This window comes from Bos javanicus, chromosome 5 (genome assembly GCF_032452875.1).
Source record: "Bos javanicus breed banteng chromosome 5, ARS-OSU_banteng_1.0, whole genome shotgun sequence".
In the NCBI taxonomy this organism is placed as follows: Eukaryota; Metazoa; Chordata; class Mammalia; order Artiodactyla; family Bovidae; genus Bos; species Bos javanicus.
Genome location: NC_083872.1, coordinates 57,176,121 through 57,202,047, shown reverse-complemented (window position 1 = coordinate 57,202,047; position 25,927 = coordinate 57,176,121). Strand labels below are relative to the sequence as shown.

At 40.6% G+C, this 25,927-nt stretch overlaps 1 protein-coding gene and 1 non-coding gene across 2 annotated transcripts; one reads left to right on the top strand and one right to left on the bottom strand.

Moving 5' to 3' along the window:
- On the top strand, nucleotides 1–21,882 carry LOC133247683 (17-beta-hydroxysteroid dehydrogenase type 6). Its single transcript, XM_061416787.1, has 5 exons — nucleotides 1–216; nucleotides 10,422–10,748; nucleotides 13,342–13,600; nucleotides 17,323–17,486; nucleotides 21,230–21,882. Exons 1-5 carry the CDS (start codon nucleotides 153–155, stop codon nucleotides 21,445–21,447), a joined length of 1,032 nt encoding a protein of 343 aa, XP_061272771.1. The 5' UTR covers nucleotides 1–152; the 3' UTR covers nucleotides 21,448–21,882.
- On the bottom strand, nucleotides 3,843–3,916 carry TRNAG-CCC (transfer RNA glycine (anticodon CCC)). Its single transcript has one exon. It is a non-coding gene; the product is annotated as a tRNA-Gly (tRNA).
- Nucleotides 21,883–25,927: the final 4,045 nt, after the last annotated feature.

Genomic DNA, 25,927 nt, shown 5'->3' with positions numbered 1-25,927 from the left:
TTGTGTTGCTGAAGCTCTGTGATCTAGTTCTGTCCTGACCTAACCCTACCCCAATTTCCTACTATGAGCAAGCTCTTTGCAGTGGGAGTGGTGAAATTTTTTTTCTTTCTTTTTTAACCCATGTGACCAGTAAACAAGGGTTCAATAGTCCCATGATTCCTTCTCTCATTACATTTCTAATCCTGTGGAGAACAGAGAAGAAGGAAAATTCCAAAGGTAGGTGAAATGTGATGTATATTCACAAATAAAAATTTCTCAGGTAACATTTGTCCTTTCTCTTTGTGGAATCTCATATACTGATATGAAATGAAGTATGATTTATGTATATGTGTATATATACATTTTATTATATTATACATAGATATATGTGTATATATATGCCAGTACATGGCATCAACTACTGGAGTATTTGCTAATTTTTTTCTCACTTGGCTGAGGGATTGAGTCAGCTTTTGGGAAGAGACTGAGGTTGGCGAATCTATTAGATTTTATTCTTGGACAAATGTAGCATCTTCAAAAAGAGTTTGAGGTAATCTATAATAAAAGACACATACACAAAAAAAGTTATTAAAATGCAAATGGAAACATAAAAAGAGAAAGAAAATCAACGTGTTGAAAGAGAAGAGAGAAGAAGAAGAAAATGCTATTTATGAGGACTAATAGAATTATTATGACTGAACATTAAATTTGGCCTTAAACCACTAAGATAATATGGAAAAATTAGATAATTTAAAAAGAATCAATAGTATACTATTTACTTAGAAAAGACAAAATCTTTCCTGGTACTAAATGCATGACAGGATTTATCATGTGGGATCTTACACAGTGTATAGATGCACAGTGTTCTTGATAAGAATTTTATGACAAATGCAGAAGTGATTTTCTTCAGACTGTTTCTTTTCTTCTCTTTTTAATCAAGGTGGTATTTTTTTTTATTATTCAGCCTTTATTTTATTTATTTATTTTTTTACTTTAAAATATTGTATTGGTTTTGCCATACATCAACATGAATCCGCCACGGGTATACACGTGTTCCCCATCCTAAAACCCCCTCCCACCTCCCTCCCCATACCATCCCTCTGGGTCATCTCAGTGCACCAGCCCCAAAGTGGTATTTTAATTTTTCTAATTTGAGTAGAAAACACACAGGTGACAGTTCAATGAATTTTCACAAAATTTGCATTTCTGTTACAGCCACACAGGTCAAGTAATAGAACATTATGAGCATGGTAGATAATCCATTAATACCATTCTCATTTGTTGAACCCTACCTCCTCCCCGAAAGTAACCAGTAATATGATTTGTATTAATATCAACATAGATTAATTTAAAATTTTTTATAGCTTTAAAAAAGATTTATTTTTATTTATTTGGTTGCTTCAGGTCTTAGTTGTGGCATCGGGATCTAGTTCCTCGACCAAGGATTGACCCTTGGCCCCCTGCACTGGGAGTGTGGAATTTTAGCCACTGCACCATCAAGGAAGTCCCAACATAGATTAGTTTTATATTTTAAAGCTTTGTGGAGATGGAATCATGTAGTATGTGTTCTTTTGTGTCACAGTGTTATGTTTGCGAGACTCATTCATGTAACTGTGTGTAGCTATAGTTTGTTTTTTTCACTGTATAGCATTCCATTGCATGAACATATCTCAACTTATTTATCCATTCTACTATTTGTGCATGTGTGGGTTGTTTCCAGCTTTTGGCTATCACAAGTAATGTTTATGGTGTACATATTTTGTTGTTATATACCTAAACTGGAATCTTTGGGTATAGGAAAGATGGATCATTATCTTTGGTAGATAATGATAAATTGCTTTTTCCAAATTGAATATATTTACTTGTTCAATAGCAATGTTTGATTGTTCTTGTGAACTCCTTTTAAAAAATTTTTATTTTTGGCTGTTTTGGGTCTTTGTTACTTTGCTCAAGCTTTTTTTTTTTTCTCTAAGTTATGATGAGCAGGAGGAGTTGCTCTTCACTGTGGTGCTCAGGCTTCTGATTGTGGTGGCTTCTCTCACTGTGGAGCACAGGCTCTAGAGTGCAGGCTCAGTAGTTGTGGTGCACAGGCTTAGTTGCTCTGCTGTACCTGGAAACTTCCTGGACCAGAGATCGAACCCATGTCCCCTACATTAGTAGGCAGATTCTTATGCACTGCACCACCAGGATCAGATATCTGAATTAAAGATTTAAAATTTTATTTATGTATTTATTTGAACTGCACTGGGTCTTCATTGCTGCATGTGGGCTTTCTCTAGTTGTGGCAAGCAGGGGCTGCTCTCTAGTTATGGTGCATGGGCTTCCCAATGTAGTGGCTTCTCGTTGCAGAGCAGGGATTCTAAGGTGAATGGGCTCTCAGGCCCTAGAATGTGTGGGCTTCAGTAGTTGTGGCGCATGGTTTTAGCTGCCCCCGTGGCATGTGGGATCTTCCCAGACCAGAAATCAAACCTGGATCCCCGGCATTCGCAGGCAGATTCTTAACCACTGGACCACCAAGGAAGTCCTCAGTTAATGATCTTAGTGCTTTTTTTTCTGTATGAGAAGATGCACAAATCTGGGTTCATTAAATTTTTTTCCACCTGAGATATCTCAAACTAAGGCATCTGTTTTTCCAAAGTATAAAATGCCTTATCACATTCTTCATCCTGAATTCTTTTCAGAGTGTACTGCCAGTCAGTGACTGCAGAGGCTAATGACTTGATCCTTGTAGAACTGGATAGTGGGCAACATTCTTTGTTTTACAAGTAATACCTAGTTTGTATGCCCAGTGTGAGAACAAAGAAGGTCACAATGGATCAGTCCACGAATCCGTGTGTTGTTGATAGACTCACTCTTAGGATCAGTGACTAGACTGATTGAACCTTACAGATAAACTCATGTCTGAAGATTTAAAAGAAGAGAATAAAGGCTATTCCTTATTTTGCCTTGTGCTATATTTCAGAGAGACAGGTCCTCTGCTTGAGACTGAAGAAGGTCGGGGTGAACTAGTATGGCCCAGTGTAGTGATAAAAAGCATATAGAAAAGACTAAGGATGTTGCAATGCTTGGAGTTGCACACACTGTGAAAAAGTGATTCTGATAAGACCTAGAGGAAGAGGCAGGGTTCAGGGATAAAAGTCTAGAATGGCAATAATAAAACAACAACCACCAAAGTAATCCTAATAATATCTAGAAATTACATAGTGCTTTACATGTGTTAACTCACTTAAACTCTCCCAACAAATCACTGAAGGGTCCTTTTCCCATTTTGAAGATGAGCACACAGGTAGAGGGCTTCCCCAATGGTGCAGTGGGGAAAGAATCTGCCTGCAATGCAGGAGTTGCAGCAGACCGGGGTTCGATTCCTGGGTCAGGAAGATCCCCTGGAGGAGGAAATAACAACCCACTCCAGTGTTCTTGCCTGGAAAAGTCTCACAGGACGGAGAAGGCAGGCGGGCTACAGTCCATGGGGTCGCAAAGTCAGACATGCCTGAGCATGCACAATAACAACACAGGTAGAGAGGTTAATTCACTTGCCCAAGGCTACACAAGTAAATGGTAAAGCCTGATTTGAACCCAAGTAATCTGACTTCAGAATACATGCTCATATTTCTATGCTATCCACAAAATCAGGGTTGAGTTCAGGGGAACTCATGCAAATTGGAAAGGAATAAAAGGAAAGGTAGGCAGAGTATTAGCCAAGGGTCTCATTGGTATAACAGACTCCAAAAAAAGTGTTCTGAGAAATGGAATGTGTTCTGCACTGTATATATTTTTAATTCAGCTGCACTGGGTCTTCATTGTAGTATATGAGGTCTTTAATTGTAGTGTCAGGGCTCTTAGTTATGGTCTGTGAGATCTAGTTCCCTGACCAGGGATTGAACCTGAGCCCTCTGCATTGGGAATGCCAGAATCTTAACCACTGGACCACCAGGGAAGCCCTTGCTCTGCATAGTTGCTGAAGAGGAAAGTTACAGAAGCCTGAAACACCTCCAGGTTTGGATGTGAGAGTTTTCGGCACACACCAAGTACAGTGACTGGGTGGGGAAGCCCAGTTTAGCAGCGAGCCTAATCTTGAGGATTGCCAACCTCCCTAGGACTTTTCTTGGGTTTTTCCTTTCATTTTCTGTGTCAGGTTTTTATGGTTGCTCTACTGAGAGATTGATGACACAGTATTATGGCTAGTTTTTGTTGGGATTTTCAGGTTTTAGAGAAACCAATCAGAGGTAGTAGTCAATATTAATATTTCTAATATCCATACCAGTGGCTAGTGACCCTGTGTTTACCCCAGATTCCAAGGCATCCAGAGAGGTCAGTTCATGGGGCCCCAAACCTTCCTGCTTCCTTCTTGGGGCCCTGTCACTGAACAAGACCTGGGCTGGTGAGGATGGGCTCCAAAGACTGATGATGGCAGGAAAGACAAAGAAGGGACATCCTGGTGGATGCTTAGGCAGAGATTAAGCCATCTCTACTTTCTCGTGGAGCCCCTGGAACCCTCTACTTCCCCACACCTTTTTCTACCTTTCTTTCCTCTTCTGCTATATTTTCCCTTTCCTTTCATGCTTACATGGCCCCATCCACAAAAACAAACACTGTTCCCTTAGAGAAAAGCTCCCCACTGCTAAGTGGGGAGAGCAGTAAGGGAATCTCAGGCTTGGGGATGGCCAGATGAGCTCTACAGTTCATTGTAGATGGTCTTAGGATGAAGTCTCCAAGACAGAATGGGCCAATGACTTCGCTGTTGGTAAAGAAAAGGCTCAGAAGTAACACCTACAGAGTCGTGTTTCCATTTGAGAGTCTTCAGTCCAAGGAGGTGGCTCAGTTGGTGGCTTAGAAGACACCTGCTAAGCGAGCCCCGCCTTCAGTACTGCCCTGAGACTTCTCCTAGGCTTTCCCTTTCTTTCTCCCAACCTCTTCAGGTTGTTCTAGTTGTTCAACCTTGGGACTGTTGACATAGGTGGATTTTTTTCCCCTATCCTTGGAAACACTTGTTAACTCTTGTCTTTTTGATAGCAGCCATTCTAACAGACATGAAGTGATCATTCTGATTTTGATTTGCATTTTCCTCATGATTAGTGATATTGAGCTTCTTTTCATGTATCTGTTGGCTGTTTAGATGACTTCTTTGGAAAAATGTCTATGCAGATCCTCTCTCAGTTCAGTCACTCAGTCGTGTCCAGTTCTTTGCGATCCCATGAACCACAGCACGCCAGGCCTCCCTGTCCATCACCAACTCCTGGAGCTCTTTTGTAATTGGATTTATTTTGCTATTGAGTTTTATGAGTCCCGTCTATATTTTGGATGTTAACTCCTTATCAGATATACAGTTTGCAGATATTTCTCTCATTCTATAGGTTGCCTTTTCATTTTGTTGATTGTTTCTTTGGTTGTGTAGAAACTTTTTAGTTTGATGTAGACCCACTTATTTTTACTTTTGTTGCTTTCGGTTTCACAGCCAAAAAAATTGTTGCCAAGGTCAACATCAAGGAATTTTTCCCTATGTTTTCCCACCTGGGAAGCCTGTGGGCTTGTCACATATGGTCTTTATTATGTTGGAATATGTTTCTTCTGTGGGGCTTCCCTAGTAGCTCAGCTGATAAAGAATATGCCTGCAATGAAGGAGATCCCAGTTCAATTCCTGTGTTGGGAAGATCCCCTGGAGAAGGGCATGGCAACTCATTCTAGCATTCTTGCCTGGAGAATTCCCATGGACAGAGGAGCCTGGCGGGCTACAGCCCATAGGGTTGTAAAGAGTGGGACACGACTGAGTGACTAAGCACAGTACATGCTTTTCAAGTAGGGACATCAACAGAGCTGTGCTTGAGGAAAATTATCAGACAGCACTGTGTGGAGGTGAGAAGGGACTAACACTGTGGGGATGGTGAGAAGGCTTCTACGATAGGTCAAGCAAGAGGTATTGAATGTTGAAGGCTTGAACGATGGATGTGACCATGGGAGTGAAGGGTAGGGGACAGGTGCTCCAGATACTAGAGAGCTGGACTCTACCGCCTCATCTCTGGAGGGAATGCACGGGGCAATGAAGAGAAAGTGTCAGAGCCTTAAGACTAAAAGTAATACAAATAGAAATTGGGAATCCTGGAGGAGAAACAGTTTTAGGAGAAAATATGATGTGTTCTATCTTGGATATATTGACTATCTGGCTCAACATCTGGCTGAAAAGTACTTAAGGAAATTAGAAAGACAGGATAGAGCCTCAGAAAATGGTCAGGTCAAGGGATATAGATATTTGAAATAGTCAAAACACCTCAAGGCTTTTGATTCACATTCAATTTAGGCTTATGTTTTGGGATTCTGCTTGGCTTGGCATATCTCTCTTTCAAGTTTAGTCTTACTATGTGGTGATTGAATAGTAATATGTAGAAAGGCTGTGGTTTCCAAGCTTCCTCCTCACGGGGGACATGGATTCTCATCTTTGAATGGCATCAGGAAATTACCCTTTTAGTCAGTAAACAGGCAGGATGAAGCTCTGTTAGTACAGTGCACCAGAGAATGACAACTGGGCAGAACAGAGGCAGTTGGCTAGAGAACACAGGACTCATACTGGAGAGAGCAGAAAACCCGGGGGAGGGGAGAGAATACGGAGGCAGTGGGAGGAGGGAAAAGGAGAGAAAGAGAAGAGCAGGGAGGGACCAATCAATGTCTTTATCCACTGTTTTCTCCCCTTCACTGGCTCCTCGAGTTCTATTCACCTCAACAGTTCTGGACCTAATTATAAAAAAATGATTCTCTCCAACACCAGCTAGGTGTTTCACAATTCAACTCAGTTCTGACGCTAACGACAAGGAGACAACATTAGATTCCACAGGTTAAGGGTTCAGTCCTACAAGCCTACTACTCTCTTCACCCCTCACTTCAGACACCAGTTATAAGCCCAGATTATCACCCGTGCTTCTGATGGATGGTAGATTGAAAGATCCAGCAACCCCATCCTTGGGTTTAATTAATTTGCTATAGGGGCTAACAGAACTTACAGAGGGACATTTTACTTATCTGATGACTGGTTTATTATAAAAGGATATAACTCAGGAGCAGCTAGACGGAAGAGATGCTTAGGGCAAGGTCTGGGCTTCCCTTGTAGCTCACTTGGTAAATAATCTGCCTGCAATGCAAGAGACCCAGGTTCAATCCCTGGGTCAGGAAGATCCCCTGGAGAAGGAAATGGCAATCCACTCCAGTATTCTTGTCAAGAACCCCATGGACAGAGGAACCTGGCAGGCTACAGTCCATGGGGTCGTAAGAGTTGGACATGACTTAGTGACTAAACCACCATCATGGGGAAATGACACAGAGCTTCTGTGCCCTCTCCAAGCCACCCTCCCTGAATCTCCGAATGTTCATCTGGAAGCTCTCTGAACCCTATCCTTTTTGGTTTTGGTGGAGACTTCATTATATAGGCATAATTGATTTAAATCATTGCATGCTTAGTCGCTCAGTCGTGTCTGACTCTTTGTGACCCCATGGACTGCAGCCCATCAGGTTCCTCTGTCCATGGGATTCTCCAGGCAAAAATACTGGAGTGGGTTACCATGCCCTTCTCCAAGGGAACTTCCCAACCTAGGAATCGAACCAGGGTCTCCTGCATTGCAGGCCAATTTTTTACTAGCTGAGCTATCAGGGACGCCCCTTAAATCATTGGCCATTACTGATTAAACTCAATCTCCAAATCCTCTCCTCTCCCTGGAGGTCAGGAGGTGGAACTGAAAGTTCCAACCAGTTCAGCCCAATGTAGAACTCTACTGGGCAGTCTTTGTTCAAGGACCCTCGTTGGCCTAGTTGAGACTTTCTCAGGGCTGAACTGCAGTTTAAGTTTCTTCTTTTTAAATCCTTTTTTCCTTCTCTTTCTTGTTTCAGACCTGTATTGGCACCCACTCCTGCACTTTCCACCTTTAGTCTTTTTAGGTATTTTCCCCCAGTGAGTGCCTTGCATGTCTGTTTCTGTCTTGGCATCTGAACTGACACACAGGGATATTGATAGGATCTACCTTAATGGGCTGTTATGAAAATTCAATGACTTAATATATATGAAATGCTTATAACAGGACCTGTATGTACTACAGCACGTGCTTTGCAAGTGTTAGCTGCTTTTATTATGCTTTTGATCTGAAGTTATATTTTATTCTCATTAGGAAACCTCTCAGTTCTTAGACTGGCTTGGAAGCCTCTCCTGAATGCTCCAACAGCATCTGGCCCTCACTTCTATTATGGTTGGCCCTCCATATCTACTGGTTTTGCACCTGCAGATTCAACCAACCACAGATTAAAAATATTAGGAAAAAAATTTCCGGAAAGTTCCAAAAAAGCTAAACTTGAATTTGCTTCATGCCAGCAACTATTTACATAGCATTTACACCACATTTACAACTAATTACAGGCATTTACATTGTATTTTCACCTATTTCCATATCATTTACATTATATTAGGTATGATAAGTAATCTAGAGATGATTTAAAGAGGATATTCATAGGTTATATGCAAATGCTATGTCATTTTACATAAAGGACAGAACATCCTCAGATTTTGGTATTTGTGAAGGGTCCTGGGACCAACCCCTTATGGATACCAAGGGATGACTGTATATCGCACTGTTTTCTTGTCAGTCTTTACACTTAGACCATGAATTCAATGCATAATGGAATCTTGTTTTGTTCACTTTTGTGTATCAGTGCTTTACATTGTGTCTGACTCATAGTGGATGTTGAATTGATGTCGTTGAATGAAAATGATTCAGTGGAGTCTTAACAGATGAGTATTATTTGTCAAATGGATGAGAGCTGGGAAAGAATTATAGACAGAATTGTATATTGGGGCATGAAAAGCCTGTACTGTGTGGGTTATTGAAAGGTGCTTATTACAGCTAAAGGGTAGGGTGTAAAAGAGGGTGGTCAAAGAGGAGGCTAAGAAAGAAATCTGGGACCAGAGCACTGGGGAGACCTTAAAGCCAAGCTAAGGTAAACATTGTGTAAGCCTTGTGATGTCCTAGTGGGTCCAAACCCATCTATTAAAAAAAAAAGCTTTATTTATGGCTGATCTGGGTCTTCGTTGCTGCACTTGGGCTTTCTCTAGTTGCGGTGAGTGGGGGCTTCCTCTCTGGTTATGGCACATGGGTTTCTACCTGTGGTGGCTTCTCTTGTGGTGGAGCATGGGCTCCAGGCATGCAGGCTTCACGTGGGCTCAGTAGTTGTGGTTCTCAGGTTCTAGAACACAGGCTCATAAGTTGCAGTGCTCATGCTTAGTTGCCCCATGGCACGTGGGGTCTTCTCAGGCCAGGGATCCAACTGGTGTCTTCTCCACTACAAAGTGATTCTCAACCACTAGACCACCAGGGAAACCCCTACACCGATCTTTGACCTCTATCTATGACTTCCCAGGTGGCTCTGTGTTAAAGAATCCACCTGCCAAGGCAGGAGACACAGGAGATTCAGGAGATTCGAGTTTGATCCTTGGGCTGGGAAGATTCCCTGGAGAAGGAAATGGCAACCCACTCCTGCCTGGGAAATCCCATGGACAGAAGAGCTTGGTGGCTTCAGTCCATGGGATTGCATAGAGTCGGAAACGACTGAGCAACTGAGCATGCACATGACTTTATGAGTCATATGTTAGTTCAGCCAGAAACTACAGATTGCCCCGAAAAGGTGGATGTTTCTCTAGAACTATGTACAGAAGTGTAGGCATCTCTGAACATTCATTTCAACAATGCATATGATTGGTCTATATTTCCAAACTGCTTTGGCTGCAATGTCTCACCAAACTGTTGGATCTCTTAACTAATCTCTTTGCCTTCATCACACCCCTGTTTAATCCATCCTTCATTCCCACTGTGAGACAGATCTTTTTAAAGCTAAATCTGGCCATCTCAGCCTTCAGTTTAATACCTTCTAATGGCACACCCTTGTTGCCTATAACATACATCCAGATTCCTTAGTGTAGTTTACAGGACCCCTCCTGGTCTGACCCTTTACCACCTCACTTTCCATTTCTTCTTGCATATGCTTTCTACATCACCTAAACTGCTTGTAGGTATCAGGAAGTTTTATGCTGCTCACTCCTCCATTCATGTACACATTATTGCTGCCTGGAATGTCATTTCATCCGTATCCACTTTTTGAACTCTTTAACTATTTTATTAGAAGTATTTCAAAAATCATCGCCTCTGTGAAGCTAGGTCTAACTTAGCAGGTAGTGGGTCACTCTCCTTTATAGCTCCATCAGACTGTGTATACTTCTGTTTGGTACCTACCACATTGCAATGCAGTTGTTTGGTTACTTCCCTGACTCCCCTCTCTAGACTGTGGCTAGAGGGTAGGACCATGTGTTAGTTAGTACAGAGTCCTAGCACATAGTGCAGTGGTTGGCACATAGTAAATACTGGTTAAGGAAAAAAGGAAGGAATAAAATGAAAGCTGTTCTTTTTCTTTTGAAGGAAGTCCTCTCACCATGTGGCTGTACCTGGCAGTCCTCTTGGGCCTGTACTACCTCCTGCGCTGGTACCGAGAGAGGCAGGTGGTGAGCCACCTCCAGGACAAGTTTGTCTTCATCACGGGCTGTGACTCGGGCTTTGGGAACCAGCTGGCCAGGCAGCTGGACCTGCGAGGCTTGAGGGTCCTGGCTGGGTGTCTGACGGAGCAGGGGGCCGAGCAGCTGAGGAACCAGACATCAGACAGGCTGCAGACAGTGATTCTGGACGTCACCAAGACAGAGAGCATCGCTGCGGCCACTGAGTGGGTGAAGGAGCGTGTTGGGGACAGAGGTATGGGCAAGTTTTTTCTCCTTTCATTTACTCAGGCGTGAAGATGTTAACATTTTATGTGCATATATATTACACATATATAATCTCAAAAGCAGGGCTTGAAAGACTGGCTTTGTCATTTGAAAGACAGTTGTGATCTTTGGCAGTGTGTTTTTTTCCTTAACAATGTTTGTATTGAAAAATGAACCCAGTAGATTTCAGATTTCAAGGCTATTATCTCAACTTGCAAGTGAAGTATTTACAACTACAATCCTTTTCTTCACAATTCTTTACGTTTGAAGAATTTTCAAGGGGTTCTTAAGGATCTGCTTCTTCTGCCCTTCCTTGAAGCCAGCCTTTGATCATCTATTCTTTTTTTAAAACAAGTTTTCATTTTATTTTTTCTAATTAATAGGCTGTATTCCTTAGAGCAGTGATAGATTTACAGAAAAGTTGGAAAGCACTGAGTTCCCATATGCAACCCCCCTCTTATAGTTTCTCCTATTAGTAACATCTTGCATTGGTGTGGTACATTTATTACATTGATAAACTGATGTTGATACATTAGCATTAATGAAAGTCTATAGTTTACATTAGGATCCACTTTGTGTTGTATGGTTCTATAGGTTTTGCTAAATGTAAAATATCCTATATTTACCATTATAATATGATGCAGAATACTTTCAGTGCCCTAAAAATCCTTTGGCTCCACCTATTCATCTCCTCTGCTCTCCCCACCTCCTCCCAAATCCTGGCAACTGTGCAGCCTTTTACTCTTTCCATCTTGTTGTGCAATTACTCATTTGTGTCTAACTCTTTGCGACCCCATGGATTTCAGCACACCAGGCTTCCCTGTCCTTCACCATCTCCTGGAGCTTGCTCAAACTCAGAGATGCCATCCAACCATCTAGTCCTCTGTTGTCCCCACTCTTTCCATAGTTTTGCCTTTTCTCAGATGTCATGCAGTTGGAATCATATTGGATGTAGCTTTTTAGACTGGCTTCTTTCATTTAACAGTATGCACTTAAGGTCCCTCCGTGCCAACCAGTCCATTCTGAAGGAGATCAGCCCTGGGATTTCTTTGGAGGGAATGATGCTGAAGCTGAAACTCCAGTACTTTGGCCACCTCATGCGAAGAGTTGACTCATTGGAAAAGACTCTGATGCTGGGAGGGATTGGGGGCAGGAGGAGAAGGGGACGACAGAGGATGAGATGGCTGGATGGCATCACTGACTCAATGGACATGGGTCTGGGTGAACTCCGGGAGTTGGTGATGGACAGGGAGGCCTGACGTGCTGCGATTCATGGGGTTGCAAAGAGTCGGACACAACTGAGTGACTGAACTGAACTGAGTACTCATTTAATTTTATTACTGAATAATATTCCACTATATGCACTGCAGTTTGTTTATCCATTCGCTTACTGAAGGACATCTTAGTTGTTTTAAATTTTTTGGCAATTATGGATAAATCCACTTTTCTAAAGTTCATTTTGGATATTATCCAAATCCTCTTTGATCCCCTTCTTCTTTCTCTACTTGTTTTATGATTCTTTAGGTCCTGATAATTGGACCTCTTAGATATCTATTCATCCAATGAGTTCTAAAATAGTAATAAAATTATTTTTTTTGGATTGAAGAATGTTTATTTTTTTAATTTACTTTAAATTAGAAAACTGATTTTAAAATATTACTCCTACCTGAGGATGTTCTTGACTCCAGAGTCAGAAGTTATGGTTAGTTATAGCCTCTATGCTGTATATAGTGGTTTATTTCTACTGTATCGTTATTATTATTGTTAATGTTTTCCCACCTGTTAGAGAGTGTGCTCAAGGACATGGATATCTCTTAACCATCACTGTATTCCCAGTTTCTAACATGTTGTCTGATACATGTTAAGGGCTCAACAAGTGTTGAATGGATCTCATTTACGCATAGTTTAATCTATTACCTTTATGCCCTTGATTTCTAAATTATTTCTTGTTCATCACACCTGAATTTCCAACTACTTGCTGGTTTTCTCAACTGGAAATTCTACTGGAAGCTCAAACTCACCAAATCTAAAGGAGAACTCTTATTGTCTCATCTTCACCAAATCTGCTTTTCATTTTGGTCCTTGAGACTGAGTCTTCTCTTCTCCCTCCAATCCCAGAGCTCAAGACAGGAAGTTATACTTTCAGTCCTTTGGAAGTACTTTCTGTTTCACCCTTAAAATGATAATATAGCCATTTAATCCAGAAAGAGTCTTTTTACTAGACTCCCTACCTTAGTGGGCCTTGGACTTCATATATTCTAATTGTGTATATTTTTTGATGCTATAAATACTGAAGTTCAATTCACACTGTTTGGCAAATTCCCTCAAATCAAAAGCTATCATTAAGGTTCTATTTATCCTTCCTGGATTCCTGCCTTCTCTTTGTTTTTGGCTTGACCTTCTTTTATGTTCTTACTGATAGATGTGTTTAAGATTGAAAATACATATTTTGATTTGTTTAAGATCGAAAAAGTATATTTTGTCTAGCATTTTTAGCTGTTTTCAACAGAAAGATTGATCAAGGTAGAAGTCTGTCATTTTTGTCTGAAACTAAACTCCTGCTTTGATTTTTATTGTTTTAGGGCTCTGGGGTCTGGTCAACAATGCAGGCATTTTTCACTCACATGGCTATGCTGAGTGGATAAAGATTGAGACCTACAGGGATACCCTTAGGGTGAACCTCATTGGTGTGATAGAGGTGACCCTGAGCATGCTTCCCCTGGTCAGGAAAGCACAGGGGAGAATTGTCAATGTCTCCAGCATTCTGGGAAGAATTGCTTTCTTTGGAGCAGTCTACAGTTGTTCCAAGTATGGAGTGGAAGCCTTCTCAGATATTCTGAGGTGAGACTCTAAAGTTAAAAACAATCTAGGAGAGTGGGATGGGGAGGGAGATGGGAGGGAGGTGTGGGAAGGAGGGGACACGCTTGATTCTTTTTGATGGATGACAGAAAACCACAAAATTCTGTAAAGCGATTATCCCTCAATTAAAAAAATAAAGTGGCAAAGAAACCCCCAAACAAACAAAAGCAACCACTGAGCACTTAGATATGTCTTAGTCACCACTACCTCCTAGTCACTAGTCACTTTCACCTACATTATTTTATTTCATCACTTCCAAAATCTGATATGTTTACTAGATATTATTTATTAGATAATATTCAAATATTATTGTTTACTAGATATTATTGCTAGTCTGTTTCATACAGAAAGCTGAGGCTCAGATTTAGTATCTATTCAAAGTTCACCTGCAACAACGATGATTTGGCAGAGCCGTGTTTTGACCGAAGTCTCTGTCTCCTGTCACCATACCACATTTTAACTCTCAAGATATATCCTTGGTAAAATTTTCTTTCTGAAGAGAGGATGACTGTCCTCTTTCCTCCTGTCCTCATCTCTTCACAGCAACCCTTTCTGGTGCTCATCTGCTTGCAGTTAACTTATTTCATCCCTTTATTCTGTATATCTTCTCTTTATCTAATGGTTTCTTTTTTTTCTTATAACTTTAGTTTGCCACAACCCTCTAATGGCCCTGCCTCTACCTCCTGGCTTTTTAAAATACCTCACTTCAGCTTCCTGCTCCTCTATCAGCGGTTCTTTCTTTTTATAGCTCCCTTCATATTTTAATTTCTGAGACAGAGAATCCTGTTGGGCCTGAGATCGTTTTTTTGGGTATTCTGTATGACACTGCATGATGTGATTTTTTTTTGCACTTACTGTCTGTTAGGCACTGCTGTGAGTATTTTACATCTAATAAATCATTTAATTTTCATAGCAACCCAGTGAGGAAGAAATTATTTTTATCCTTATTATATATCTAGGGAAACTGAGGCACAAAGGTTCAGTAATTTGCCATGGCCATCTTGGTAATAACAGGCTGAGTCACTGTCCAGTCCTAAGAAGGGCTCTTCTCCCATTATGGACCCTTCCTGGTCATGCCAGCTGTAGACATAAGGATGCAGTCGCACGGTACAGAATAGTGCTGCACAGACTCTCCTTTAGCACAGGCTGACTCTAGGGGCAGTTTCTCTTAGAAACAAGCTACGAATATTACAAACATCATGAATTAACTTCCTATGGCAGTTGTAATAAGTTTCCACAAGTAATTTATGGTGCATGGTGTCTTACAACTGCTACTGCTAAGTCACTTCAGTCGTGTCCGACTCTGTGCGACCCCATGGACTGCAGCCCACCAGGCTCCCCCATCCCTGGGATTCTCCAGGCAAGAACACCGGAGTGGGTTGCCATTTCCTTCTCCAGGGCATAAAAGTGAAAAGTGAAAGTGAAGTCGCTCAGTCGTGTCTGACTCTTAGCGACCCCATGGACTGCAGCCCACCAGGCTCCTCCATCCATGGGATTTTCCAGGCAAGAGTACTGGAGTGGGGTGCCATTGCCTTCTCCCTGTCTTACAACAGCACACATTTATTCTCTCACAGTTCTGGAGTCTAGAAGTCTGAAATCAGCATCACTGGGCCAAAGTCAGTTGTTGACAGGGCCATGTTCTTCTGAAGGCTCTAGGAGAGAATCTGTTACTTGCCTTCTGCTTCTGGTGGCTGCTGGAATTCCTTGGCTTGTGGCCACATCAACCTCTGCCTTTATGGTCACTTTGCCTTCTCTTCCTCTGTTGGTCTTTGGATCTACCTATGCCTCTCTTATAAGGACAGTTGTGATTGCATTTAGGATGCACCCAGATCACCTGGCATAGTCTCCCTAGCTTAAGATCCTTAACTCAATCAAACTTGTAAAGTCTTTGCCACATAAGGTAACATTTACAGGTTTCAGGGATTAGGACCTGATATGCTTGGGAGTCATTATTTAACTTACCACATGCCATGACTGGTATATATCTAATACAATGTGCATATCATATTATCTGCTTAGGAAAGGAGTAGGGAAATAACCAAGGACATTACATGAGTTGTTACTGTATGGCAGGCATCTTTCCTGGCTTCCTCCCTATCCAACATTTTGACCACCTCCATGGGGCCGCTGCCTGCTGATTTACCACTGCTCATGCCTCTTGGACTCCCAGGCCAAGAGCAAAGACATGCCCTTCCAACCTTTAAATCATTATTTAGTTCCTGTAGGAAATTCCAGTTTGCCTTAATTATGCTAAGGATAAACAGAAAAAGGAAGTTTTGTCCCCCATTTGAGTTAGAGTTTTAAAGGTGATGGAGATGTGGCATGTGGGGAATGTATGAGAAAGCTGCAAGGGGAAGTGAAATGCAAAGGGCCAAAGCACCCCTGGCTTGCCTAGCCCCTCCTTCTGCTCCAATACACACAGGTACCTGGAGAATCATTTTCTGAAGCTTTAACTTGAAAGGTTTTAGGCTTTGGTTTGATAAGGGAGGGTTTTCCTTTAGAGCAGTGGTTCTTAACTTTTAGCATGCCTCAGAGTCACCTGGAAGGCTACTTTGGACAGATTGTTGGTTCTTACCCCCAGAGTTTCTGATTTAGTAAATTTAGACTTGGGCTCAGTAATCTGCATTCTAGCAAGTTCCCAGATGCTGATGCTATTGATCTGGGGTCCACACTTTGGGAATCATTCATTCCTTTAGAGGATCACGATGCTTTGTGTTTTATATTCTTATGAAACACTGCTCCAAACTTTTCTCCTTGACATTAGCTTGGGCTTCATCTTCTCTAGCAAGGTGCTCCAACCTCTAGAGCAGGGAGCAGCCCTCATCACTGTCCTGGAGTACTGAAAGAATACCTCACAGGGTGCACAATGCCATCTTACTTCACGTGGTGAAGGCAGCACTTCGCATAGTGCCTGATACATACACGGCCCCCTGATGAATACTTTCGAAAATGTTTTTTGAACTAACCCGTATATTCTGGAGTGACCAGTGACTTGTCAGTTTAATGCCCACGTCATATTCCACTAATGGTCTCTTGCAGTCTTTGAACACACTGTAAGTTTTCACAGCCCCCTGCTTCTGTGAGTGCAATTCCATCAGTATGGTATTCCACTCCACTCTTTCTTCACTTGGAAATTTCCTCTTTATCCTTGGAGGCTCAACTGAAACATTTTCTCCTTACTGAAGCCTTCTTTGACTCCCTCAGAAAATCTACATCCTCTTTTCTACTTATGTAGCCCCATTAATACCTTGCCTTTATAATTCTTTTGACTTGTATTGCAATTATTTGCTTATTTATCAGATTCACTCACTGTGGGTTTTTCAGGGGTGGTGAGCAGAGTCTTAATTTACTGAGATTGTGCATGCAAAACACTTAGCCCAGTAGATACCATAAAAACATTAATTTTCCTTATTATTCCTTGTATTCTTCATTTTTCCAGTGTATAGCACATGGTTGAAAGTGAACAATTCTGTTAAATAAATGGATGTGGAGTTGAATGGTTATGGTAGTTTGTATAATCATATCCCAATTATTGCACCTAGGGATGTGTACAATTTTATTTTGTTCCCCTCCATTTCTTTATCTTTTAAAATACTCAGTAAAGGTGTTTTTATAACTATTTTGTTTTGTTTTCTCCTTGAAAACATTGCAATTGTGGTATCTTTCAGTCAGAGGAGTTAACTTGAGGGTTTTTTTTCCCCTAGGCGTGAGCTTCAACATTTTGGGGTGAAAGTCAGTATGGTTGAACCTGGCTACTTCAGAACAGCAATGACAGATTGGCAGAAGTTCTCAGAGATGATGAAACAAATCTGGAAAGAAACCCCTGCGCATATTAAGGAGACCTATGGACAGAAGTTTTTTGATGCCTGTGAGCTTTTCTTTTAATGGCATGATGGATAATCTTGCACGAAAAGGGCAAAGGCGGTTGGTAGAGAGAGACTGGGAGATCTTCTAAGAATAAATCACCTTCAGTAAAGCCTTCCCAAGACAAGAGGGAAGGTTCAGGAAGGTCCCAGCGCCTTCATAGTTGGTGTGGTGATGGCTGTTGTGGCTGAGGAAGAGGCCATACAAGCAGCCTCAGGCCAGAGCTTGCCCTGCCCTGTCACATATGGGCCTGGACACCTGAGCACCTGGGAGGTATTATGTGGTTGGAAACATGGAGCCTCTGGATTTTGTGAGGGGATGCCCCTTCACAGTTTGAAGGGGCTGGTGTGGGAGGCCTGCTTAGTTGAGCATTCAGTATTATCTACTCTTTGGGTAACAGCCTAGCCACAAACTCCACATTTTATTATGAGAGGAGGGAGGGTGCATATAGGTGGGGAGAGGTAAGTGGATTAGGACAGGATTTGCAGGGCACTGTCGGCCATTCCCAGAAGTTGGACCTCATGTGCAGGCCGTGGGAGTCTTGCAGGAGTGAGAAGGTTCAATTTCATGGCATGGAGGAGGATCGGTTTTGGGGGAAGAGGGAGGGCTTAAAGAAGTCCTTTAAGTAGAAGAAAGTCATGCACACTAGTGTGGGGTGCACCTTCCTGGGGAAGTTGTGGAGTCGTGTCCGACTCTTTGTGACCCCATGGACTGTAGCCCACTAGGCTCCTCCATCCATGGAATTTTCTAGGCAAGAGTACTGGAGTGGGTTGCCATTTTCTTCTCCAGGGGATCTTCCCAACCCAGGGATCGAACCCGGGTCTCCCACATTTCGGGCAGATGCTTTACCATTGCCACCAGGGAATCGCTCCTGGGGAAGGGGTACTTTTTTTTCACATAAAGAATTTAGCAGCTTGCCAAGGCCAAAGGGAGCAGCTCTCTTTTCCCATTCACAAAAAGGCTCCGTGGCAGGTAGCAGTAGCCCTGGCCTTGACTTTGGGTGATAGCTCAGTACAGAGAAAGGAGAAGGGGAATGTGCACATGGAAGACTCCCGACCTCCAGCCCTGTCTTCTGGGTACATTAGGCTTAGGGGGGTGACTATCCACAGAGGGGAGAGAAATTGGATCAAGGAAAGACTGATAGAAAACTTCCTGAGCCTCTCAGAATACAAAGCTAGGGAACTACAATTCCTAACAAGTCAGGCAGCCAGCTGCTCTTCTGAGCTCTTCTCTACCTAAAGTTTTAAACTATTAGAGAATTTGTCTCCCCTTGTGGGTACATATATTTGACAACAGAAATCAAAGGACAAGAGAATTTACTAAGAAGTGGCTTTATGTAAAAGGAGGGATATATGTATTTAATGATTTAAAGGAGTTGAAATTGTTCATTTATTTGTCCCTAGATCAGAATAATTTAGATCAGTGCTATCCAATAGATATATGAGAACCATATATATAATCTTATATTTCCCAGTAGATACTTTTTAAAAAGAAAAAAAACCAGGTTAAATTAATTTTAATACATTTTACTTTCAGTTCAGTTCAGTTCAGTTGCTCAGTTGTGTCCAACTCTTTGAGACCCCATGAATCGCAGCATGCCAGGCCTCCCTGTCCATCACCATCTCCTGGAGTTCACTCAAACTCATGTCCATCGAGTTGGTGATGCCATCCAGCCATCTCATCCTCTGTCGTCCCCTTCTCCTCCTGCCCCTAGTCCCTCCCAGCATCAGAGTCTTTTCCAATGAGTCAACTCTTCACATGAGGTAGCAAAAGTACTGGAGTTTCAGCTTTAGCATCATTCCTTCCAAAGAACACCCAGGGCTGATCTCATTTAGAATGGACTGGTGGGATCTCCTTGCAGTCCAAGGGACTCTCAAGAGTCTTCTCCAACACCACAGTTCAAAAGCATCAATTCTTCGGCACTTAATCCCATATATATATCCAAAATACTATCGTTTAACATTTATTATCAATGTAAAAGTTATTGATAAGATATTTTATATTTTTTCCCTATTAGTCTTTGAAAATTGATGTGTAGTTTACATTTACAGCCCATCTCAACTGCTGCTGCTGCTGCTGCTAAGTCGCTTCAGTCGTGTCCGACTCTTAGCGACCCCATGGACTGCAGCCCACCAGGCTCCTCGGTCCATGGGATTTTCCAGGCAAGAATACTGGAGTGGGGTGCCATTGCCTTCTCCGCATCTCAACTGGGATACTAAATTTTCCTAGGAAGTACTTCTGTATTTGGATTAATACAACTGATAGTTGCCAGAAGCATTATTCATAATAGCCCCAGAGTGGAAACAACTCAAATGTCCATCAACTGTTGAATGGAAAAACAAAATGTGATATAACCATACAATGGAATATTACTTGGCAATAAAAAAAATGAAGTACTGATACATGCTACAGCATAGATGAACTGTGAGAACACTTTGCTCCCTGAAAGGAGCCAATCACAAAAGACCATGATCTATAATTCTATTTATATGAAATATCCATAAAAGGCAATCTGTAGAGACAGAAAGTAGATTACCATTTGCCTAGGGCAAGTGTGGGTTGTCAGGAAATGGGAGAGTGATTGCTAATGGGTATAAGGTATCTTTTTGGGATGATGAAATGTTTTAAACTTAGACTGTGGTGATGGTTGCATAATTCTGGATAAACTAAAAGTCATTGATTTGTATATTTTATTTTATTTATTATTATTGTTTGATTATGTCACTTGGCTTGTGGGATGTCAATTCCCTAACCAGGGACTGAACCCAAGTTACAGCAGTGAAAGCACTGAATCCTAACCACTGGATAACCAGGGAACTCCTTGATTTGTATACTTGATTTTAAAAAATTTTTATCTACTTATTTGTTTTGGCTGCACTGGGTCTTCTTTGCTGTGCATGGGCTTTCTCTTTAGTGGTGAGCAGGGGCTACTTTCTGGTTGGGGTGCCGTGGGCTTCTCATTGCCATGGCTTCTTCTGTTGCAGAGCATGGACTCTAAGTGCACAGGCTTCAGTAGTTGTGCCTTGCCAGCTCCAGAGCACAGGCTCAGTGCTTGTGGTGGCCAGGCTTAGTTACCTGTGGCATGTGGGATCTGCCTGGACCAGGGATCCAAGCAAACTGAATTCTTAACCACTGGACCATCAGGGAAGCCCTGATTTGTATACTTGAAATGGATGATTTTTACGAATGTGAATTATCTCAATAAAGATGCTAAAAAATTTCCAATTGAAAAGTAGATTCACATATCTATATTGTTCCAAACATATTTAAAAATTTTCCAATAACAGAATTAAGCTTTAAAATTAATTAAATTTTAAAATTCAGTTTTCAGTCATACTAGCTATGTTTTATGTGCTCATTAGCTACATGTGGCTAGTGGCTGTTATACTGGGAAGCATAGGTCCAATAGGCCTAATTCTTGTGGAACTGAAATGTAGTTAGACTTCTGTGACCTCGTGCAACAGGATCTTAGAAATATAAACAATAAGTTGAAAGTGAAAGTGAAGTTGCTCAGTCGTGTCCGACTCTTTGTGACCCCACAGACTGTAGCCTGCCAGGTTCCTCTGTCCATGGGATTTTCCAGACAAGAATACTGGAGTGGGTTACCATTTCCTTCTCCAGGGGATCTTCCCAACTCAGGGATCGAACCCAGGTCTCAGGAATTGCAGGCAGACTCTTTACCGTCTAAGCCACCATGGAAATCCCTAAACAATGATTGCTAACCACCATTTTTCATTTTGTTTACAGATCACGATCTCATGAAACAAGGGCTGCTGAGTTGTAGCACAAACCTAAACCTGGTCACCGACTGCATGGAACACGCTCTGACATCCGTGCATCCCCGCACTCGATACTCAGCTGGCTGGGATGCTCAGTTTTTCTTTGTCCCTCTATCTTATTTGCCTACATCCCTGGCAGACTACATATTGACTAGATCTTGGCCCAAACCAGCCCAGGCAGTCTAAAGAAAAATGCTTTGATGGCCCTTGAAATGAAGACAAAAATCTGAAATTGATGATTCTCTCTGATCCTAATGCATAATCTATAATTTTTCTAGCAATCAACTTTCTTGCTTAAACTCATTTATCTGACACCATCCGAGAACCAACATGTTGATGTTATAGATATCCAAAGCTTACTCCCTTTAGGTGCTAAATCGCTACTATTTTAGCCATTTTTGCATGACAATGTTTCCAAAATGCATCAATCTTCCTTGCCCTGTTAGAGTAGACTAAAAACAGTTAAGCTTGTTTTGATGTTATTTCTTTAGGTAAGTGAATAGCTGTTCTGTGCTGTGATCAACTGTTGCTTAGGGACTATTGAGAAATGTGGGTCTGTTAATTCTTACTTGAAATGGGTCTGTACTTTGGTACTTTTAATAAATGTTTAATTTCATCTTCTTCCTATTAGCCAGCTGTTTTTGGATATGTTTCTCCTTTATATCAAAACCAATACAATATTGTAAGGTAATAAGCCTCCAATTAAAGTCAATAAATTTATATTAAAAGAAGAACTGATTATTAATTTTTTAATATTTAAAAGTAATGTAGTTATTAATTTAATATAGTTAAATTTAAAAGTAATATATGCTTAGTTAAAAATTCAGTTATTACTCAAAAGCTTAAAAATGAAAATATAATTGTTTCCCACCTGCATTGCTGCTCCTCAGAGATGAGTGCTTTTGACTTTCAGCTATTTCTTCTGGTATATATCACTGTATTTTTTAATAATATAGTTCATACCATTCGGAGAAGGCAATGGCAACCCACTCCAGTACTCTTGCCTGGAAAATCCCATGGATGGAGGAGCCTGGTAGGCTGCAGTCCATGGGGTTACTACAGTCGGACACGACTGAGCGACTTCACTTTCACTTTCATACCGTTATTTCTTGATTTATTAATTTTAGACATTTTTTATTAATTTCCTATTAGGATAAATGAGAATTTAGCTTTTCACACCACTTTCCTGACCATTTTCTTTATCTCCATACTTCTTTCTTTTTTCTTAAATTTATTTTTTATTGAAGTATAGTTGTATTACAATGTATTAATTACTGCTGTACAGCAAAGTGATTCAGTTATACATACATATATATATACATACTTTCTTTTTCATATTCTTTTCCATTATGGTTTATCACAAGATATTGAATGTAGTTCCCTGTGCTATACAGTAGGATTTTGCATGTATTACTTAGCCATAAATGGTACACACATATATATAATGGAATATTACTCAGCCGTAAAAAGAGTGAAATAATGCCATTTGCAGCAACACTGATGAACCAAGAGATTATCATATTGAGTGAAGTAAGTCAGACAGAGAAAGACAAATATGATATTGTTTATATGTGGAATCTAAAAAAAAGGGTACAAATGAATTTACCTACAAAACAGAAATAGAGTTACAGCTGTAGAGAATAATCTTAAGGTTACAAGGCGGTAAGGGAGGGAGGGATAAATGAGAAGAATGAGGTTGACACATACACACTACTACACATAAAATAGAGAACTAAGAGGGATAGAGCACAGGGAGCTCTACTCAATACTCTGCAATGTCCAATATGGGAATAGAATCTAAAAAACTGTGGATATATGTATATGTATAACAGATTCACTTTGCTGTACACCTGAAACTAAAATAATGTTGTGGATCAACTATACTCCAGTAACAAATTTTAAAAAATCTTTTACAATTCTTACAGTTTTGAAGAGTATGCTGTGCTGTGCTTAGTTGCTCAGTCATGTCTGACACTGTGACCCCATGGACTGGATTGAACCCAGGTCTCCCACATTGTAGGCAGATTCTTTACTATCTGGGCCACCAGGGAAGACCAAGAATACTGGGGTGGGTAGCCTATCCCTTCTCCAGGGAATCTTCCTGACTTAGGAATCAAACCAGGGTCTCTGCATTGCAGGTGGATTCTTGACCAGCTGAGCTACCAGGAAAGCCCTTTGAAGAGTATGTGCTGTGTGTGTGCTTAGTCTCTCAGTCATGTTCAACTCTTTGTTACCCCATGGATTGTAGCCCGCCAGGCTCCTCTGCCCATGGGGATTCTCCAGGCAACAATAACTGGAGTTGGTTGCCATGCCCTTCTCCAGGGGATCTTCCCAACCCAGGGACTGAACCTAGATCTCCTGCATTGCAGGTGGATTCTTTACTGTCTGAGCCATCAGGGAAGAGTACAGGCCAGTTATGCAAAGTGTCCCCCAGTTTGGATTATGTGATCCATTCTCATGATCAGATCCAGGTTATGCATTTTAGCAGAAATGACATAGAAGTGCATCACTGTGTCCCTCTCAGTGCATCCCATCAGTAGGCACAGATGTAAGTTTATTTCAGTACTGGTGATGTTAAGTTTGAACCCTTGGTTAAAGTAGTCTGCCATGTTTCTCCATTATAAAGCTAACTTTTTTCCTATGTAATTTTGTAATTTTTGTACACTAATAAAAAATTTTTAAAATATCATACAGCTTGGAGATTTCACAGCAAATATAAACACCTAATACTTGTACAAAATAGTAAAAGTAAAAATAATATGGCAAAACCAATACAATATTGTAAAGTTAAAAAATAAAATACAATTAAAAAAATAATGATCAAAAAGATCATGATCTTGATATTTCAGAAACACAGAAAGTTATCACCAAACACCTTCTGAGTTTTGGCATAGTTTTTACATTGTATTTTCCATTAAAAGAAATGCTTATATTGAAAAAAAAGTAATTTGTCAGGATATTTCAACATTATATAAATGCCCCATTCCTCATCAAACTTTTACCCACTCATTTTAGAATTATTTATAATTCTTTTAAAATCAGTTCTTATTATGATGGTTGCAAATGGTGATTTTTAGCTCTATCCTTTCATCTATGTTTACAAGTTGAAATTTCCATTCCCTTTATTTTTTATTTATTGTAAGAATGGATTCATGGATTCTTATTTTATTCAATTAGTTATAGACCATTTATGTCATAATATGTTTCATATTTTTATAACTCTTATACCCATAGCACTTAAAAAAAGCAATCTACTTGTTGGAGTTCAATATTTACTTGTGGTTCTTTTTGTCTTTAAACTGAAAACATATTTAGAACTTCTAAATATTGGGTTATTTTTTCCTTCCCATTCAATGTCTTTTATTATTCATTTGGGGTTTCCCTGGTGGCTCAGCTAGTAAAGAATCCTCCTGCAATGCAGACCTGGGTTCGATCCCTGGGTTGAAAAGATCTTTTGGAGAAGGAATCTGGCTACCCACTCCAGTATTCTAGCCAGGAGAATTCCATGGACTGTAGGACTGTATAGTCCATGGGGTTGCAAACAGTTGGACCCGACTGAGTGACTTGCACTTTCATGTTTTCATTATTCATTTGAAGTATAATTTGGCTCATTCTTTTCCTGTTAGTATTTAATTTGGTATCATCCCCCACTCCTGCATCCTTATTGATATAATTTTATTTTGTGAATCCATAAAACATTAACATGATTCTAAAGTCCAACCTGAATTATTTTGAAGAAATCTCAGACATCATACAGAGACTTAAAATGTTGCCATTTGTAATAGCAACAACAAAAATATAAGGTACCTAGGAATAAATTTAACGAAAGATATATAATATCTTCACATAGAAAATTATAAAATTTTATTTTAAGACATTAAAGAAAGTTTTTGTAAGTGTAAAAAGATACAATATTCAGGAACAGGAATTTTTGAACATCAGGAAAAGGTATAGATGTATCAACTTCCTCCCAAATAATTTATGAGTTCAATGTGCTTCCAGTCCAGTCAAAATTCCAGCAGCATTTTATTCAAATTGGGAAGCTTGTTTTTAAATTTAATTGGAAGAGCAGAAAGGCATGCAGAACCACGAAAATTTTGGTGAACAAATTGAGGAAAACTTGACTCCCCAAGCATTAAGATTTACTATAAAACTGTATAATGTGCACAAAGTAAAGACGGACAAATAGATGTTAAGAACAGAGTGAGGAGCTGATGCACATGTGGAAACTTGGTATGACAGCAGTATCATAATGAGGTAGTGCGGAAACGATCAGTAACGGTGATAAAACAACAGTTTTTTCTTAAAGAATATATTAAAATTAGATCCCTACCCCCACTCCACATTCAAAAATGAATTCCAGAGGAACCAATACCTAAATGTGAAAAGCCAAAATTTAAAACCGTCAAAACCTTGAGAATATATTATGTCTTTAGGATAGGAAAGGCTTTTATATAAGATACAGACACAAAAACTCAATCATAAAAGGAAGACTATCAAGTCTGACTATAGTTAAAATTCTTCCCAGGTGGCACTAGTGGTAAAGAACTTGCTTACCAATCAGGAGACAGAAGAGATGCGAGTTCCATCCCTGGGTCGGGAAGATCCCCTGGAGGAGGGCATCCAGATCCACTGACTTGGCAACCCACTCCAGTATTCTTGCCTG

What these genes read in the sequence shown, in the direction of transcription:
- LOC133247683 (XM_061416787.1), top strand. Translation starts at nt 153, where the DNA reads ATGATTCCTTCTCTCATTACATTTCTAATCCTGTGGAGAACAGAGAAG. An exon ending in GGAGCGTGTTGGGGACAGAG is followed by an intron (nt 10,749 to 13,341) that starts GTATGGGCAAGT and finishes TTATTGTTTTAG; the next exon opens with GGCTCTGGGGTCTGGTCAAC. An exon ending in GCCTTCTCAGATATTCTGAG is followed by an intron (nt 13,601 to 17,322) that starts GTGAGACTCTAA and finishes TTTTTCCCCTAG; the next exon opens with GCGTGAGCTTCAACATTTTG.